This window comes from Coregonus lavaretus, assembly GCF_964263955.1.
Source record: "Coregonus lavaretus genome assembly, chromosome: 24".
NCBI lineage: Eukaryota > Metazoa > Chordata > Actinopteri > Salmoniformes > Salmonidae > Coregonus > Coregonus lavaretus.
In genome coordinates this window covers 19,350,222-19,367,561 of record NC_140011.1, presented here as the reverse complement: position 1 = coordinate 19,367,561, position 17,340 = coordinate 19,350,222, and the positions used below count along the sequence as shown (strand labels likewise).

The following is a 17,340-nucleotide window of genomic DNA, read 5'->3' as shown; positions in this document are numbered from 1 at the left end:
CACACAGAGAGTTGTGGATTCTGGCTACACTCTCTCTCTCCTCTCTCTTTCTCATCGCCCTCTCTCTCTTTCTCATCGCCCTCTCTCTCTCTCATCGCCCTCTCTCATCGCCCTCTCTCATCGCCCTCTCTCTCTCTCATCACTTCCTCTCTCTCTCATCGCTCTCTCATCGCTCTCTCTCATCGCCCTCTCTCGCATATCGCTCTCTCATCGCCCTCTCTCTTTCATCGCCCTCTCTCTCATCGCCCTCTCGCTCTCTCTCTCTCTCATCGCCCTCTCTCTCTCTCTCTCTCTCTCTCTCTCTCTCTCTCTCATCGCCCTCTCTCTCTCTCTCTCATCAAACTCTCTCTCTCTCTCTCTCTCTCATCGCTCTCTCTCTCTCTCATCGCCCTCTCTCTCTCTCATCGCCCTCTCTCTCTCTCATCGCTCTCTCTCATCGCCCTCTCTCGCATATCGCTCTCTCATCGCCCTCTCTCTTTCATCGCCCTCTCTCTCATCGCCCTCTCTCTTTCATCGCCCTCTCTCTCATCGCCCTCTCTCTCTCTCATCGCCCTCTCTCTCTCTCTCTCATCGCCCTCTCTCTCTCTCTCATCGCACTCTCTCTCTCTCTCTCATCGCTCTCTCTCTCATCACACTCTCTCATCGCCCTCTCTCTCTCATCACACTCTCTCTCATCGCCCTCTCTCATCGCTCTCTCTCTCTCTCATGGCCCTCTCTCTCACTCTCTCTCTCTCATCGCCCTCTCTCTCATCGCCCTCTCTCTCTCTCTCTCATCGCTCTCTCTCTCTCTCTCATGGCCCTCTCTCTCTCATCGCCCTCTCTTTCATCGCTCGCTCGCTCTCATCGCTCTCGCACATCGCCCTCTCTTTCTCTCTCATCGCCCTCTCTCTCATCGCCCTCTCTCTTTCTCATCGCCCTATCTCTCTCTCATCGCCCTCTCTCTTTCTCATCACCCTCTCTCTCTCTCATCGCCCTCTCTCTCTCTCATCGCCCTCTCTCTCTCTCTCATCGCCCTCTCTCTCTCTCTCATCGCCCTCTCTCTCTCTCATTGCCCTCTCTCTCTCTCATAGCTCTCTCATCGCTCTCGCACATCGCCCTCTCTCTCTCTCTCATCGCCCTCTCTCTCTCATCACTCTCTCTCTCTCTCATCGCTCTCTCATCGCTCTCTCTCATCGCTCTCTCATCGCTCTCTCTCATGGCCCTCTCTCTCTCTCTCATCGCCCTCTCTTTCATCGCTCTCTCGCTCTCATCGCTCTCTCTCATCACCCTCTCTCTCATCGCCCTCTCTCTCTCATCGCCCTATCTCTCTCATATAGCCCTCTCTCTCTTTCTCATCGCCCTCTCTCTCTCTCATTGCCCTCTCTCTCTCATCGCCCTCTCTCTCTCTCATCGCCCTCTCTCTCTCTCATCGCTCTCTCATCGCTCTCTCTCTCTCTCTCATCGCCCTCTCTCTCTCATCACTCTCTCTCTCTCATCACTCTCTCGTCGCTCTCTCTCATCGCCCTCTCTCTCTCGCTCATCGCCCTCTCTCTCTCTCCAGGCAAGGTGACCTGGAGCAGTTTGTTTGCACACAGAGAGTTGTGGATTCTGGCTACACTCTCTCTCTCCTCTCTCTTTCTCATCGCCCTCTCTCTCTCATCGCCCTCTCTCATCGCCCTCTCTCTCTCTCATCACTTCCTCTCTCTCTCATCGCGCTCTCTCATCGCCCTCTCTCGCATATCGCTCTCTCATCGCTCTCTCATCGCCCTCTCTCTCTCATCGCCCTCTCTCTCATCGCCCTCTCTCTCTCATCGCCCTCTCTCTCATCGCCCTCTCTCTCTCTCTCTCATCACCCTCTCTCTCTCTCATCGCTCTCTCTCATGGCCCTCTCTCTCTCTCATCGCCCTCTCTTTCATCGCTCTCTCGCTCTCATCGCCCTCTCTCTCATCGCCCTCTCTCTCTCATCGCCCTCTCTCTCTCATCGCTCTCTCTCTCATCGCCCTCTCTCTTTCTCATCGCCCTATCTCTCTCATATCGCCCTCTCTCTCTTTCTCATCGCCCTCTCTCTCATCACTCTCTCATCACCCTCTCTCTCTCTCATCGCCCTCTCTCTCTCATCGCCCTCTCTCTCTCTCATCACTCTCTCTCTCTCTCTCATCGCTCTCGCACATCGCCCTCTCTCTCATTGCCCTCTCTCTCTCTCATCACTCTCTCTCTCTCATCGCTCTCTCGTCGCTCTCTCTCATCGCCCTCTCTCTCTCGCTCATCGCCCTCTCTCTCTCTCTCTCCAGGCAAGGTGACCTGGAGCAGTTTGTTTGCACACAGAGAGTTGTGGATTCTGGCTACACTCTCTCTCTCCTGTCTCTTTCTCATCGCCCTCTCTCATCGCCCTCTCTCTCTCTCATTACTTCCTCTCTCTCTCATCGCTCTCTCTCATCGCCCTCTCTCGCATATCGCTCTCTCATCGCCCTCTCTCTCTCATCGCCCTCTCTCTCTCTCTCTCTCATTGCCCTCTCTCTCTCTCATCACCCTCTCTCTCTCTCATCGCCCTCTCTCTCTCTCATCGCACTCTCTCTCTCTCTCTCATCGCTCTCTCTCTCTCATCGCTCTCTCTCTCTCATCGCTCTCTCTCTCTCTCATCGCTCTCTCTCTCTCATCGCTCTCGCACATCGCTCTCTCTCTCTCTCATCGCCCTCTCTCTCTCTCTCATCGCCCTCTCTCTCTCTCTCATCGCCCTCTCTCTCTCTCTCATCACACTCTCTCTCATCGCCCTCTCTCTCTCATCACACTCTCTCTCATCGCCCTCTCTCTTTCATCTCCCTCGCTCTCATCGCCCTCTCTCTCTCTCTTTCTCATCGCCCTCTCTATCTTTCTCATTGCCCTCTCTCTCTCTCATCACACTCTCTCATCGCCCTCTCTCGCTCTCATCGCCCTCTCTCTCTCTCTTTCTCATCGCCCTCTCTATCTTTCTCATTGCCATCTCTCTCTCTCATCGCCCTCTCTTTCTCTTTCTCTCATCGCCCTCTCTCTCTCATCGCCCTCTCTCTCTCTCATCGCCCTCTCTCTCTCATCGCCCTCTCTCTCTCTCATCGCCCTCTCTCTCTCTCTCATCGCCCTCTCTCTCTCTCATCGCCCTCTCTCTCTCTCATCGCCCTCTCTCTCTCATCGCCCTCTCGCTCTCTCTCTCATCGCCATCTCTCTCTCTCATCGCCCTTCTCATTCGCTCTCCCCTGTCTGCCCTCGCTCAAATGTTTTGCTCAATATCTGTCCCTCTGACACCCTATCTTGCTCTTGATTGACTGTGTTCCTCTTTCTCTCCATCCATCTCCCTCTTCTACTATCCCTCTCTCAAACACACACTATCCATCTCCCGCCTCCTCTCTTTCTGTGTCCCCTTCTCCCACACACTACATGTCTCTCCAGTGTGGAGGTGTGCTTCACAGAGGGCAGCCTACACACTCTCTCCTCTCCCCCTCTCCCCATGGCCCTGGGGGATAAGCCTGCCCAAATGTCATGCTATTTTTAACCCAAAAGCTCCTTGAAAAATCCCCCCAGACATCCTCCTCATTATCTGCCCTGAGCCACCGCAGCGTACCGCATCACACCGAAAATACTGATACCGAAAACTTTATCAAAGCCAATAACACACATCTCTCTCATCTTCTCCTCCTCCCCTTTTCCTTTCCTCTCCTCCAATGCTGTGAGCTCTCTAGAGCAGGATGGGAGATGTCTCTCTCTCTCTCCACGTGAGGGAAGCAAGGAAGAAGGAAGGAGAGGGAAAATAAGTAGTCCTGTTTCACTATTAATTGGGACAGGGTAGGTTATAAATATGCTGTTAAGAGAAGACATTGTGTCCTGGTTAAGTCGAGGCTGCTGAGAGCTCATTTGACCCACTGTCGCCGGAGCTGAGTCTCTGCAGATACTGCGGCAAATTCTGACACTCACACTCTTTCTTTTTCTTTCTCTCTCTCTCTCACTCACTCACTCACACACACACACACACACACACACACACACACACACACTTTCTTGTTCCACATATGAACACTTCCGTACCCAAAGTCACCACTATTGCACACACAAACCCAATGTCTCTCTCCTCACGATGGCGAAGTGGACGTTTGTGACGCTACATTGATTGATTGCCGCCCAGTTGTGATGTTGGATCCCGTGGCGGGAAGAAGACCTAATTTAACCAGACAGACACATACTGAAGTAATTAGAGGCACTTTGGTGCTGACAATGTAGAAGGGCCAATTATGTTTTGTAAGCCAGGGAGGCAGGGCAGGGCGCTAGCCTTCAGGCTGCATTGTGTTGTGTAACCAGCCAGTATCTTTTAATTAGCAACGGAGTAAGGGAGGGAAGAACCAACCAGAACCAACTCACGGCGAGCAGTAATTATGACCCGAGGACAGAGCTAGGAGCGCACGGCCCCAGGGCTTTGCCTTAGCCTTCTTACCTGGGTCGGTCAAGTGCACACACACACACACAAACACAAAATCATACAGGCACACACACACACTCAACATTGATTGGAGACGCAGGCTGAATTTAGATAGCGTCTCCCAGATCACCTTAAGCCAGTGGCTGCTCCTATTGATCTGTCGGCAGATGCACAAATACAGGACGCGGCAATTGTGAATCCCCTCGCCTCTCGCTCTCTCTCTTTCTCTCCCTCGCTCTTTCTCTCCCTCGCTCTTTCTCTCCCTCCCTCGCTCTCTCTCTCCTTCCATCCTTCTCTCTCTCCTCAGCCCTCTCTTTTTCAGAGGGAAAAGTTCTGATTGGGTTGCATCAATCAATACGTTTGGTTTTTCTTGGACTGGTAAACTAGAAAATGCCCGAAGGTGCATATGTCTGTTTGTCATTAACATGCCCTCTTTTCCCCCCTCCTCTTTCTCTCTCCTTCTCTCTATCTCTCTCTTTCTCTCTATTCTAGCCACAGCTGCTAAAGGTCCCAGTGGCCCCCGTTGTCTCAGCCCCCCCTCCTCTGGCTTCTAGAGCACATGTGTACCCAGCTGATCAAAGACCACCTGACGCCAGTGCCTTCAAAAGCAAAGAGCCCCCCTCCTCTTCTTCCTCCCTTCTGCTACCCTCCTCATCATCCTCCTCCACCTCCAGACGACCGGAGAAGAACCGGGACAGAGAGAAGGGCGACAGAGAAAAGAAGAAGAAGAAACACAAGAAGAGGTCACGGTCGAGATCGCGCTCTCGCTCCCAGTCACGGTCTAAAACCAAGCACGCCCTGCCCAGCGCTTACAGAATGGCCCGCAGGTCTAGGTGAGTGGTCCAACCCCTATCCACACAACAACCTGGTCCTATGGCTCTCTCATCACACCCATGGCCTTTACAGTTGAATAGGTGTTGTCATTACACATTGGGCAATAGAAGATGGCCTAAGATGGCCTAAAGCTCAGACTTTTGAACATAATTCATCAAAGATAAAGCTGCTCTGTTTATGAACCTGCAGTAGCTGGTGCCTACTGCCTAATGAGGCAAGTAGCTTTCTGGCTGGCTGGCGGTATCAACTAGATGACTTTCTTGTGAAACTGAGAGTTTCATCCGGCTTCACTGCAACCTGTTGGCTTCCTCTCTGTAGTTTCCCGACGCCTCCACACGCTCTCCAAGTTTTTCATCTAGAATTTTTTTATCTCCCCCTCCTCTGACTCTCTTTTTGGAAATCACGGCCAATTTGCATTATTAGCGGCTGGAGTTGCTGTAATTACGACAGCCTCATTGTGTCATCCTCACAAGCGTAAATGTAATTTCACTGAGATTGAATCGTTTCTGCCCGACATTTTAAATCACTTACAGTATGTGAATTAAAGGGCTTGGATTGAGAAGGGGGCATCCACTGAGCCTTGTGTCAGAGATTGCAATCCTCTAATGTGCAAGCATGCCAAATTTCCTCCATTTATTCTTTGATTTTTTTGCAGAGCAAGTCAAATGAACCTTTTTTTTTCAGGCTGCGGCGAAATCTGACTGGAAGAGTGAAATGGATCCCTGATAATGAGCAGTCACAGAATCAGTCAGTGGATTTTAGTGTTGAGAGGCTGGAAGAGGCAGTGAGCTCCTACTCTTTTACAGCGTTGATCCAGACTGCATCGCAAATGGATCCTATTCCCTACATAGTGCACTACTTTTGACCAGAGACCAATGGGTGCACTACATAGGGAATAGGGTGCCATTTGGGACACAACTGCCGTTTTTTAGGACGAGGAGCATCTGAAAGGTCTAATCTGGTTTTACAGTGGGGAACCTCGGAGGGTTGTGCAGACATCAGCCCTGCCAATCACTCCCCCATTTCAATCCCCAGCGTTTTAAAGGTCTCCCTTACTAACCTTGAGAAAGAGGGAATGGATCCTTCCTGCAGGTGGCTGGCTGGCTGGCTGCATGTCTGTATTAGTGCATCCCAAATCGCTTCCTATTTCCTATGGCCGCTGGTCAAAGGTAGTGCACTATATAGGGAATAGGGTGCCATTTGAGACGCATTCTCAATCTGTCTGGGTCTGGTGGCTGACGACTGAATTAAACTGGCAGCTCACTCTGCTCGTGTCCCGTCTACTCTTCCTGCCCCTCCTCCTCTCCAGTCTCTAGCAGCCCAATGGGCTCCCTTTTCTCTCTCTTCCTCATTCTCTCCCTCTCTTTCTCTCTCTCTGTCTATCTGTCTGTCTCTCTCTGTCTCTGTGTCTGTCTCGCTCTCTCTCTCTCTCTCTCTCTCTCTCTCTCTCTCTCTCTCTCTCTCTGTGTCTCTCTCTCTCTTTCTGTCTCTGTCTCTGTCTCTCTTTCTCTCTCTCTCTCTCTCTCTCTCTCTCTCTCTCTCTCTCTCTCTCTCTCTGTGTCTCTCTGTGTCTCTGTCTCTGTCTCTCTCTCTCTGTCTGTCTCTGTCTCTGTGTCTCTCTCTCTCTCTCACTCTCTCTCTCTCACTCTCTCTCTCTCTCTCTCTCTCTCTCTCTCTCTCTCTCTCTCTCTCTCTCTCTCTCTCTCTCTCTCTCTCTCTCTCTCTCTGTCTCTGTCTCTGTCTCTCTCTCTCTCTCTCTGTCTCTCTGTCTCTGTGTGTGTCGGGGTGCCCCCTTGTTAACACATCAGCAGGACTGCTGCTGTCCATTAACTGACCTACTACTTTCCCACCATTTCTCTGTCTTTTTCTGTCTCTTGTTTTCTCTCTCTCACACACTCTCTCTCATCCCCTCCTCTCTCCCTTCTCTCTGTCCATCATTTGCATCCTGTCCCACAGTATCAGGGTCACCTCTGTTGTGTCAGCCCTCTGACGTTATCTGTAGTCATTGACAGGCCTGTCATGCCCCAATCCTTAGCCCCTGCACCCCTGGGTGTTTGAGGCCCTTGGCCCCAGGGGCCAGTGTGAGATCATTACCTGCAGAGTTTAGAGGCCCCCGTGGACTCATGAAGGGTCAACTACGTCCATACAGGACAGATAATGAGGGGGGATGCAGGGAATGTCTACCCCGAATTTACAGTTGCCCTCAAGTTGAGCCCTTCCTCTGACAACCTCCTTTTTGCTCACTTTGTCATTTCTTCAGCCCCTGATATCCAAGGATGACCTGTCTGTTTGTTTATCCTTGGGCAAATTTGGCTTTCGTCCAATGGTCCACTGTGTCCCCAGCTGCAAAGTATTAAATGTTCATCTGTGTGTGGCCAGTTTGTGCGTGTGCATGAAATATGTGTCTCTGTGACTGTGTGAGAGTGTATCCAGACGTGCACGTACGCTAGTGTTCTCGAATAAACACTAATTTGTAGCTGGTGGGTGGGGGGGGGTGACATTTTAAATCAGGAGAAATTTAATTTAATTTTTGTCACTTATTATTGCGAGAGTCATTTGGTGTCGTTATTGCCCTTGACAGTGGGATGTGAAACGACTGAATCACCATGGTAATGGCTGTCCTGTATTATAAAGAGCTATGGCCCGAGGGGGGACAGACAGACAGGGGGATGAAGAGCGAGAGAGGGAGGGGGGGGGGGGGAGGGATGGGCCTGGCCTGGCCTGGCCTGGCCTGTACATCGTTACGTCTCGTTCATCTATCAGGGGTAATGTGGCGAGTATTGACCAGACCGGGGCAATGACTGCCACCTCTGTGAGTTAAACCACTCTGTAGACACTGACATTTACATAGTGGCCTTTACTACACAGATTATGACCCAGGCTCTTCTCCTCCTTACTTGTAGGATAAAAGAAAAGCAGTGAGCTTAGCTGGCGCAACGGAGGGTAACATTAAACCTCTTTGAAGTGAACAGTGGTCAACTCTACTTTATAAGTGGATAACTCTATGTTGCATGTATTTCCTATTTGCCCTCTATCTCACTACATTAACTAAGAGCAGCCCCAGGAATAGTACTCTGATTGATAATGAAACTGAGAGGTGGGTACAGAGCAGTAGAGGTCAGAGTACAGGGCTGGGGTTCACTGAGGTGGCCAGGGAGCAGTTAGGGCAAGCTGGGGTGTAGGAGGACAGGTCAGCCCCAGAGACCAGCTGCTGGTTAAAAAGTTGGCAATTTCCCCTCTGCTTGAGTATTTCACACCCTCACTGGTTATTAGTTTCTCCTCAGTGCTCACCGCTAGAGAAAAGCGGTTAGGCCCCAGGCACTGCGGAATATACTGCATATTTAATGTCCTTGTGTTGTTTAGAGTTTTCCTCTCTTCCCACCTCTCTCCTTCCATCTCTCGGTGTCCCCTCTTCTCACCACTCTCTCTTTCTCTATCTCCCTCTCCCATCTCCGTGTTCATATCCATCTCTCATGCCCTGTGTCTGTCTGCAGGTCTCGCTCCAAGTCCCCTGGGAGGAGGGACAGAAGGGCTCACTCGTCCGAAAGGAGACGTGAGGAGAGGGAGAGGGAGCGCTACGGCACTGCCGCCTATCGCGTTGGCAAGAGCCCCGCTCTGCCCAGGAGGCACTCCAGATCCAGGTAGGGCTGCTGGGAACCGTGGAAACACTGGTAATGGTGAAACCATGGAAACAGTGGATCAATGCTGTGAGAAAATGACATTTCTGTATTCACTGTAGCAGATTCAGCTACAGCAGTCCTGTGAGTGCATTATAGGCCTCCTCTCACTCACTGTTTGTCTTTGTTGTATCACTCAATCCATTACTACCTGAAATGGTTAGGGCAATTTCACCATGTACAGTGGGCCCCAAATGTATTGGGACAGTGACACATTTTTTGTTGTTTTGGCTCTGTACTGATATTTGGCTCTGTACTGAACCTTCTCACTCATCATTATACGAAAAGTGCTGTAATTTCTAAACGGTTCACCCGATATGGATGAAAATACCCTCAAAGGGAAGCTGACAGTCTGCGCTTTAACCGCATAGTCATTGTATCATTTCAAATCCAAAGTGCTGGAGTATAGATCCAAAACAACAAAACAGTTGTCACTGTCCCAATACTCACTATAACTCTCTATCCATCCCTCCCTCCTTCCCAGGTCCCCTCATGAGAAGAGGAAGAGTAAGAGTTCTAAGAGCCAGCTCCAGACCAAGGGCTCTTCCTGTTCCCCCTCCTCATCCCCCAGCAGAGCCAAGAAGTCCCCCAGCGCCTCCCCTCCCACCAGCCCCACTTCCAGCCTCTCCAGGTAAAGCACAACACCTCACCAGGCTGTTTATACACTACATCTAGGAAAGAAGGAAGGATGGAAGGAAGGGACATTACATTTACATTTTAGTCATTTAGCAGACGCTCTTATCCAGAACTTACAGTTAGTGCATACATTTATTTTTTCATACTGGCCCCCCATGGAAATCGAACCCACAACTCTGGCGTTGCAAACGCCATGCTCTACCAACTGAGCTACACGGGACTACACTGAAGTGCTTTGGTTGAACATGTATTACAAGACATTAGCACCTGACCATAATTCAGTGCAGGCCATGTCCAATTAATGTAGGCTACCTATAAATGTATGTAAATTGTAAAGTATTTTGTCTGTGATGTCTGTTTCGTTGTGTCGGACCCCAGTAAGACTAGCTGTCACCATTGGCGAATCAAATCAAATACCTGACTGAACATATAATGCTATGAATCAATGACCCTCTTGAGTTGGCCAGATGGCACACACACTCACCTGTACCCCAGAATGAGAAATAATCTGTTAAATATTATATTTTCTACAGACAAACAAGGCTATCAAACTGTCCCATAAGAAATAATAGGATTTATCAAAGCTGATGAACCAATTTTTTCCTTTTGAGTTTTCACAAGTGTTTTGCAGTCGTGTTCATTGCATTAGACAGGGGTTGCATCGCAAATGGCACCCTATTCCCTGTTTAGTTCACTTCTTTTGACCTGGGCCCATAAAGCTCTGGTCAAAAGTAGTGCACAATGTAGGGAATAGGGTGCCATTTGGGACATAACCAGGGCGTTCTGACGCTGTTGTCTCTGAAGCTGAAGTAGTGCCTGGTTTGGCCAAGATAACTGAACTGTTGAATGGAACATGAAAGCTGTGGAAGCACAGAATCACGTCTGCTCAGATGGGGGGGAAATATAGTTTCTATCCTTTTGTATCCTAAATTATTTTCATTTGAATATGAATAAAACTTCTGTGAGGGGATATTGGAAAACACAGCTCTCGCTGCTTTTGTGATTGATTTATTAGTTTTTCGGCTGATGTTCTTGTCGTGTGTGTTCCGACGAGTGAAACTTTGATGAGCATCTTCTATTTCTTGAGAAGGGGCCGATCTCTCCCTCCCTCTCTCTCTCTCCGTCCCTCCTCTCTCTCTTTATCTTTCTGTTCGTCTGTCCAGTTTTACAGCGCTCACCATAAATATTGTAGAAAGACCTTTCATATACAGATCCTATTGACATCCCTCTCTTTTTCATCTCTCTCTTTTATCCATCTCTCCATCTCTCCCTCCCCCTCACATGATCTTTCTCTCTCCCTCTTGCTCTTCCTCTCGCTCTCTCTCTATCTTCAGGGACGGCTCGCGGGAGAAAGAGAAACAAGTGCCCACAGCCATCGTCTCCTCCATGCAGTCCAAAATCACTCAGGTAGCTACCTCTTCTTCACTGTCTCTGTATGTACATCAACATGGGACCATATTCACAAAGCTTTTCAGAGTATGAGCGCTGATCTAGGATGAGGACCCCTCTGTCCATATAATCAGTTCAGAATCCGCTCATTATTAGCAGAGACACAAATAGGGACTGTGGTTCCAAGGACATTCCAGCCCTCGTGGCAGCCGCATTATACAGAACACACTGCTCAGATATTTCAAAACACTGATCCCAGCAGCGATTACATGTTTCCATCTTCCATCTCTGTGGGCTCAGAGCAGCTGATCTCTGCCCTCGGGTAACATTTAGCATCCCTCCTCTGTGGTCGTTGAAGTGCATGTGGGTGTTTTATTTGTTGTGTTTAGCTTCCTGTCCTGGTGTTTCTGGCTCTCTCGCTCTCATTTCTCTCCTGTCTTGGTGCTGCAGCAGCAGCTGACCGCTAAGGCAAGTTAGTTTACATTACAGAGGCTTTAATGACATATGCTTTTATTGCACAGTCGCCCCCTCCACTGGTCACTCCTCTGGCAGGCTGTTGGGTTAGAGCGAGAGAGGATCTCGTCTCTGTCTCTGGGTAGGATCACACTTCCTGTTCAGCAACAGGGCTATGAGTCAGGAACAGGGAGTTTATCATATTGGTAGTCTGGGGGAAGCCATACTGTAAAGGAGACCATTAGAGAGATCTATTGAAGTTTTATCAACAGGTTTACATTTACATTTACATTTACATTTGAGTCATTTAGCAGAGGCTCTTATCCAGAGCGACTTACAGTTAGTGAAGAGAGTAGGACTTTATCCAGACATAGTCCTTCTCTCTCTACTGATGCCGGAGCACGCCTCTAGGTTGACTCTAGGCTGTCACCAACCCCTCATAAAGCCAGCCAGTTGGCCTAGGAGGAGCACCTCCATAGGGAGTCAGAGAGAGGAGTACCTGGAGAGCAGCCCTCGGTAGAGTCAGAGTGGCCTGTGTATTGTGGACACCCAGACCACCAACAAAGATCAAGACAGATGGAGGAAGAAGTAGAGAGAGAGAGCAGGATGGGTCATAGGAAGAGAGGAGGGGGGAAAGAGAGAATGAGAGGCAGTGGCATAGGTCAAATGAGAAAAACAGAGCATGGGAGAGAGTGGTTGAAACCTCTCCCTGGCCCTGCTCTGTTCAGGGCATGAGGAAGTTTTCTGGAGGAGGATCCGAGGCATACAGTGAAGGTAAAGCTGACAGCACCCAGCCATCTCTGAATGAAAATACCATTATCCGCTACGCAGAGTAGCAGCACTGCTGTTTGGAACGCCCCACATTTGTTCCGCACTCAGACATACTGTACATGCATCGTCCCTGGCCACTTCATTAACTTTAATGCCAGCCCCATCAGCGTGATGACTTTAGTTCATGATGAATTCACTCAAAAAATGTAATGTTTTTTAAAATTAGAAGTAGCATTTTGGGGCGAGTTTTGAACTCTGTTTTTCCTTCATTGCGGAAGCTGGCTGAATGCGCTGTGTGACAGATGACGGATGGCTGGGGGTGGGCTGTGATTTTGAGAGCAGAGAGCGTTCCCTGTTCCTTCCCTCGCAGGGTATTATCCTGGTCTGCGGTCAGGAGAGGACCAGACAGACTGAATGGTGACTGACTGAATGGTGGAGGCAGACACAGTCGTTGAGATCGAGAAACATATTGATAGAGATGGACAGACAGAGTTAGAGGAGACTAACATACAGACTTGTAAAGATTAAAATAATGGAATGGTAGAGAGAATGGGACATGGACTGAGGATAGATAACGACCCTAGACATGTAAAATTCAATGGAATGACATTGGCAAAGAATAAAGACCACTGAAGCTGTAGAAAACATCACAGTACCTTATACAAGAATGGACACTGAATAAGGATCAACTGGATGGTGTGAGGACCCAGATTGGACCTGGAATGGAGTAAATGTGTTGTAGAATGCAGTCCAAAGAGAATGACTACAGTGTAGGATCAGCTCCAAATATCCTGACAGTAGTGAATGATGGATTCTGATAGTGTAAATGGAGTGAGTGGGTTTGGCTGCAGAGGCAGAGAGGGCCTGCCTGCAGGTATAGCCCATCTCTGTGTAAAGCCTACAGTTGCCAGTAAGTGAGCTGGTATTTGGAGCGGAGCCACTCTGCTGTCTGGCCACGGGCCACGAAATGTGTGAGAGGAGCTGTTCCTCATCACAAACTGACCAGATGGACCTCTCGCTGCCGCACACACACACAATTTTACCCCTGGCTCACAATCTGTGATCCCTCTATCACAAACAATATCCCTCACCGCTCACAGACTCACTCCCCTTACACTTCACACTGATTAAAGTGTCAGCATCCCTTCCTCTCTCTTTCTTTGGCCCTGAAACCCTGTCCACTCATCCCCCTCTCGGCCTTGATACTGTAATCTGAGCTCTTGTGCTCTGCCTCCCCTCCTCTTCTTTTCATTCTCCTCCGAGAGCTTGCCTACTCTGCCTTCTCTCTCTGCCTCTCACCCAGCCCTCTCTCACTCACTCATCACCAGGCTCATGATGAACCTTTGTCCCCTCTCTCTGCTCATGGACCTCATTCATTCTCCCAGCGCTGCTGGAGGAGAGAGGTGGTTGGTGTGAGGCTGAGCTCTCCTTCTGTTTACTGTGCTGGTTGGTGAGACGGTCCTCTACAGAGAATGGTCTCATTAGGCTCCTTTTAGACCATGTCTGCAACCGAAATGGCTGTCTCATTGCCAGGCTCAGCTAGGAGTGTGCATGGGGACCGTGTGTGTGCTGGCGGATGCATGTGTTTTTCTGCATGTATTTTGTCTTCCTGTGTGTTTACTTTGCATGTTTGAGTCGGCATTCACTAATCACTCCATCCTCAAAACACCTCTGTTAATTCTGATGTAATCTTGTGTGTGCGTGCGTGCGTGCGTGCGAAGAGTGATGTTGTGTGTGCCTGTGTCTTTGTGTGTGCGTGTATGATGTGATGTGATGTGTGTGTGTGTGTGTGAGCTGAGTGACATGTTGTGACAGCAGCTTGTCAGCGGTGTGATTAGTACTGTTTATTACAGTAAGCTTACAGAAGAGCTGATGGCTGGCCAGGACCAGGACAGGGTATGGTAGTATAGGGCAGAGTAGGACAGGCCTTTATCCAGGCATAGCCCTCCTCTCTCTTCTGATGCCAAAGATCAAGATGCTCAGAGTGAGAACATGCCTGGATGACTCTATATACTCCTGCCAACCACTGGCTTTTCTGTTCGCCTAATGAAGCTGAGAGAGCTGCTTTTAAAGGGAATAGGGAGTATGACGACACTTCGGATGGGAGTATGACGACACTTCGGATGGGAGTATGACGACACTTCGGATGGGAGTATGACGACACTTCGGATGGGAGTATGACGACACTTCGAATGGGAGTATGACGACACCTCACCTGGGGGTATGACGACACCTCGGATGGGAGTATGACGACACCTCACCTGGGAGTATGACGACACCTCACCTGGGAGTATGACGACACCTCAGAGGGGAGTATGACGACACCTCACCTGGGAGTAAGACGACACCTCACCTGGGAGTATGACGACACCTCAGATGGGAGTATGACGACACCTCAGATCGGAGTATGACGACACCTCAGAGGGGAGTATGACAACACCTCACCTGGGAGTATGACAACACCTCAGATGGGAGTATGACAACACCTCAGATGGGAGTATGACGACACCTCAGATGGGAGTATTACGACACCTCGGATGGGAGTATGACGACACCTCGGATGGGAGTATGACGACACCTCAGATGGGAGTATGACGACACTTCAGATGGGAGTATGACTACACCTCGGAGGGGAGTATGACGACACCTCGGATGGGAGTATGACGGCACCTCGGATGGGAGTATGACGGCACCTCGGATGGGAGTATGACGGCACCTCGGATGGGAGTATGACAGCACCTCGGATGGGAGTATGACGACACCTCGGATGGGAGTATGACGACACCTCGGATGGGAGTATGACGACACCTCGGATGGGAGTATGACGACACCTCAGATGGGAGTATGACGACACCTCGGATGGGAGTATGACGACACCTCGGATGGGATTATGATGACACCTCGGATGGGAGTATGACGACACCTCACCTGGGAGTATGACGACACCTCGGATGGAAGTATGACGACACCTCACCTGGGTGTATGACGACACCTCACCTGGGAGTATAACGACACCTCGGATGGGAGTATGATGACACCTCACCTGAGAGTATGACGAAACCTTGGATGGGAGAATGACTACACCTCGGATGGAAGTATGACGACACCTCACCTGGGTGTATGACGACACCTCACCTGGGAGTATAACGACACCTTGGATGGGAGTATGACGACACCTCACCTGGGAGTATGACGACACCTCGGATGAAGTTGTTTGGACGATATAAGCATTCTCTGTCACGGTCACCCAAGTACATGCCAGCCTCACTCTTTCCTGCAGTCTTTTACACACACTTTACACGTTCTCTCACACTCTCTGACTCGTACACGTCACTGTCTTTGACACTTTCCCGCATTCTCTTACACTCATACCTACTTAAAACACACCTCCCTATCTCTCTCATCAGTACCCAGAGTCAGGTGCTAGACGTCCCTGAGAGAGAGAAACGTGTTTCTCACCTGAATGAAGCAGCAACTGTGGAGGCTTCAGGAACAGCCCTGTTTTAAAGCCCACTCTCACATCATTCACTCTGACACTAACTCCATTATTCATACCGCCTTTTGTTTGTCACTCTGTCTCAAATTGCTGAGGTCGTCCTGCACCTCCTTCCCACTGTTTTAACGGTCACTGGCCAGGTTGTACTCTTCTCAACGACCCAGACCACCACCACTGCGTTCACTTTGAGAAGCTGTCCCATAGCCCACTGTCATAAATAGTCAGGAATACATTAAGCTGTCCAAGTTGAAAGATGTGGCAGGGAGGAAGATTTGTGTTTGTGTTGAATTGTGATGTTGGGGAAGGCTCTCTGAGAGAGTAGACATTTGCGGGCATCAGTAATGGACCCAGATTATAGGACTATAGGCTTCTTAATCAAGACGTTTCCTCTTGTCCTCATTATTGGTATTTTATATGGCACACTCACTCACTGTTTCCCTCCCTCTCTCTCCCTCTCCTTCTGTGTGTCTGTTTCTATCTTTCCTCTCATCTCTCTCTCTCCCCCTCTATCTCTCCCTCTCTCTGCCCCTCTCTCCCATTCTCTCTCCCTTTCTCCTTCTCAGGATCTGATGGCCAAAGTACGTGCCATGCTGGCTGCCTCTAAGACCCCCCAGCCCAACACTTCCTGAAGAGGCGTGGCTTTCTAGCAGCTGATTGAAAAAGGGGTGGACCTTTACCACGTCTGCCTCTCCATGACGACAGCCTCCAGCTAAAGGCCCTTGGCCAATCATCAGGCAGCGCATTTTGTCGGAACCGCGTTTTGCCTTGAACACTTCAGCTTTTATCTTCCTCTATTTTTTTTAAAATCTTACTTTGTTACTTAATTGGTTGAGTGTATCTACAGTATATTCCGAATGGCAGTAGATGTAAAGGATTTTCTGCAACTGAGAGCAGAGTAGGTTAGCTCCTAAAGCAACTACATGGGACTGTTCTAGCTGTCGAGAGAAAGCCTGCATCACAGCAATGGTCACGCAGCCTGCCAAAGTTTGGACGCCTCTGTTCCCGACATCTGTTTTTGGCATGAATAACGACAACAGAGCATCAAAGCACGGAAATAATTCATGAAGTACCTTGCCTCTTTCGACAACAAAAATATATATAATTTTCTCCAAAGTGATGATGGAGATCTTTGCGGCATAATTGCGCAGCTGACAGAGGGCCTAAATGATATCCTTCTGTGAAGGATTGTTACGTTTCTTTCTTTCTCATACTTTCTCTCTATTCATCCCCTTCTGTTTTCCTCTCTCTTTCTCTCTCACTTTGCCAGGTCAGTTTGAAGCCTGGGGTCTTTGGTTCCATTGTCTGTCACCTGTCACTCAGTTCTAGTGTGTGGTCTTCAATTTGTGTTTCTAAGTTTGTACAGGGCTGATTTGTAAATCTGCTTTCTAACACAAACTATCAATAAAGTTTGAATGATGATTTAGCACAGTGTTATGTTCTCAGTGGGTGGAGACTGGGTACAGAAAGGCCAGGGGTCACCTTCCCACTCATTTTAAGTCCATTAAACTGATTTTATGGTCAGAAATTAATGAACATATATTACCATAGCATAAATAGATTAAATAAAAATACATTCATATACAGTGCCTTTGGAAAGTATTCAGACCCCTTGACTTTTCCCACATTTTGTTAGGTTACAGCCTTATTCTAAAACTGATTGA

General features: G+C 49.3%; 1 protein-coding gene across 1 annotated transcript in view; it reads left to right on the top strand.

Annotated features, from left to right (window-relative positions):
* Positions 1–17,102, top strand: part of LOC311100004 (splicing factor, suppressor of white-apricot homolog) — a 134,662-nt gene extending 117,560 nt beyond the window's left edge. The window contains exons 14-18 of the mRNA XM_084140734.1: positions 4,916–5,256; positions 8,752–8,898; positions 9,419–9,565; positions 10,905–10,977; positions 16,243–17,102. Coding sequence (XP_083996860.1) covers positions 4,916–5,256; positions 8,752–8,898; positions 9,419–9,565; positions 10,905–10,977; positions 16,243–16,308 — 774 coding nt within the window. The 3' untranslated portion in view covers positions 16,309–17,102. The remainder of the gene's footprint in view (positions 1–4,915; positions 5,257–8,751; positions 8,899–9,418; positions 9,566–10,904; positions 10,978–16,242) is intronic.
* The last annotated feature ends 238 nt before the right edge of the window (positions 17,103–17,340 follow it).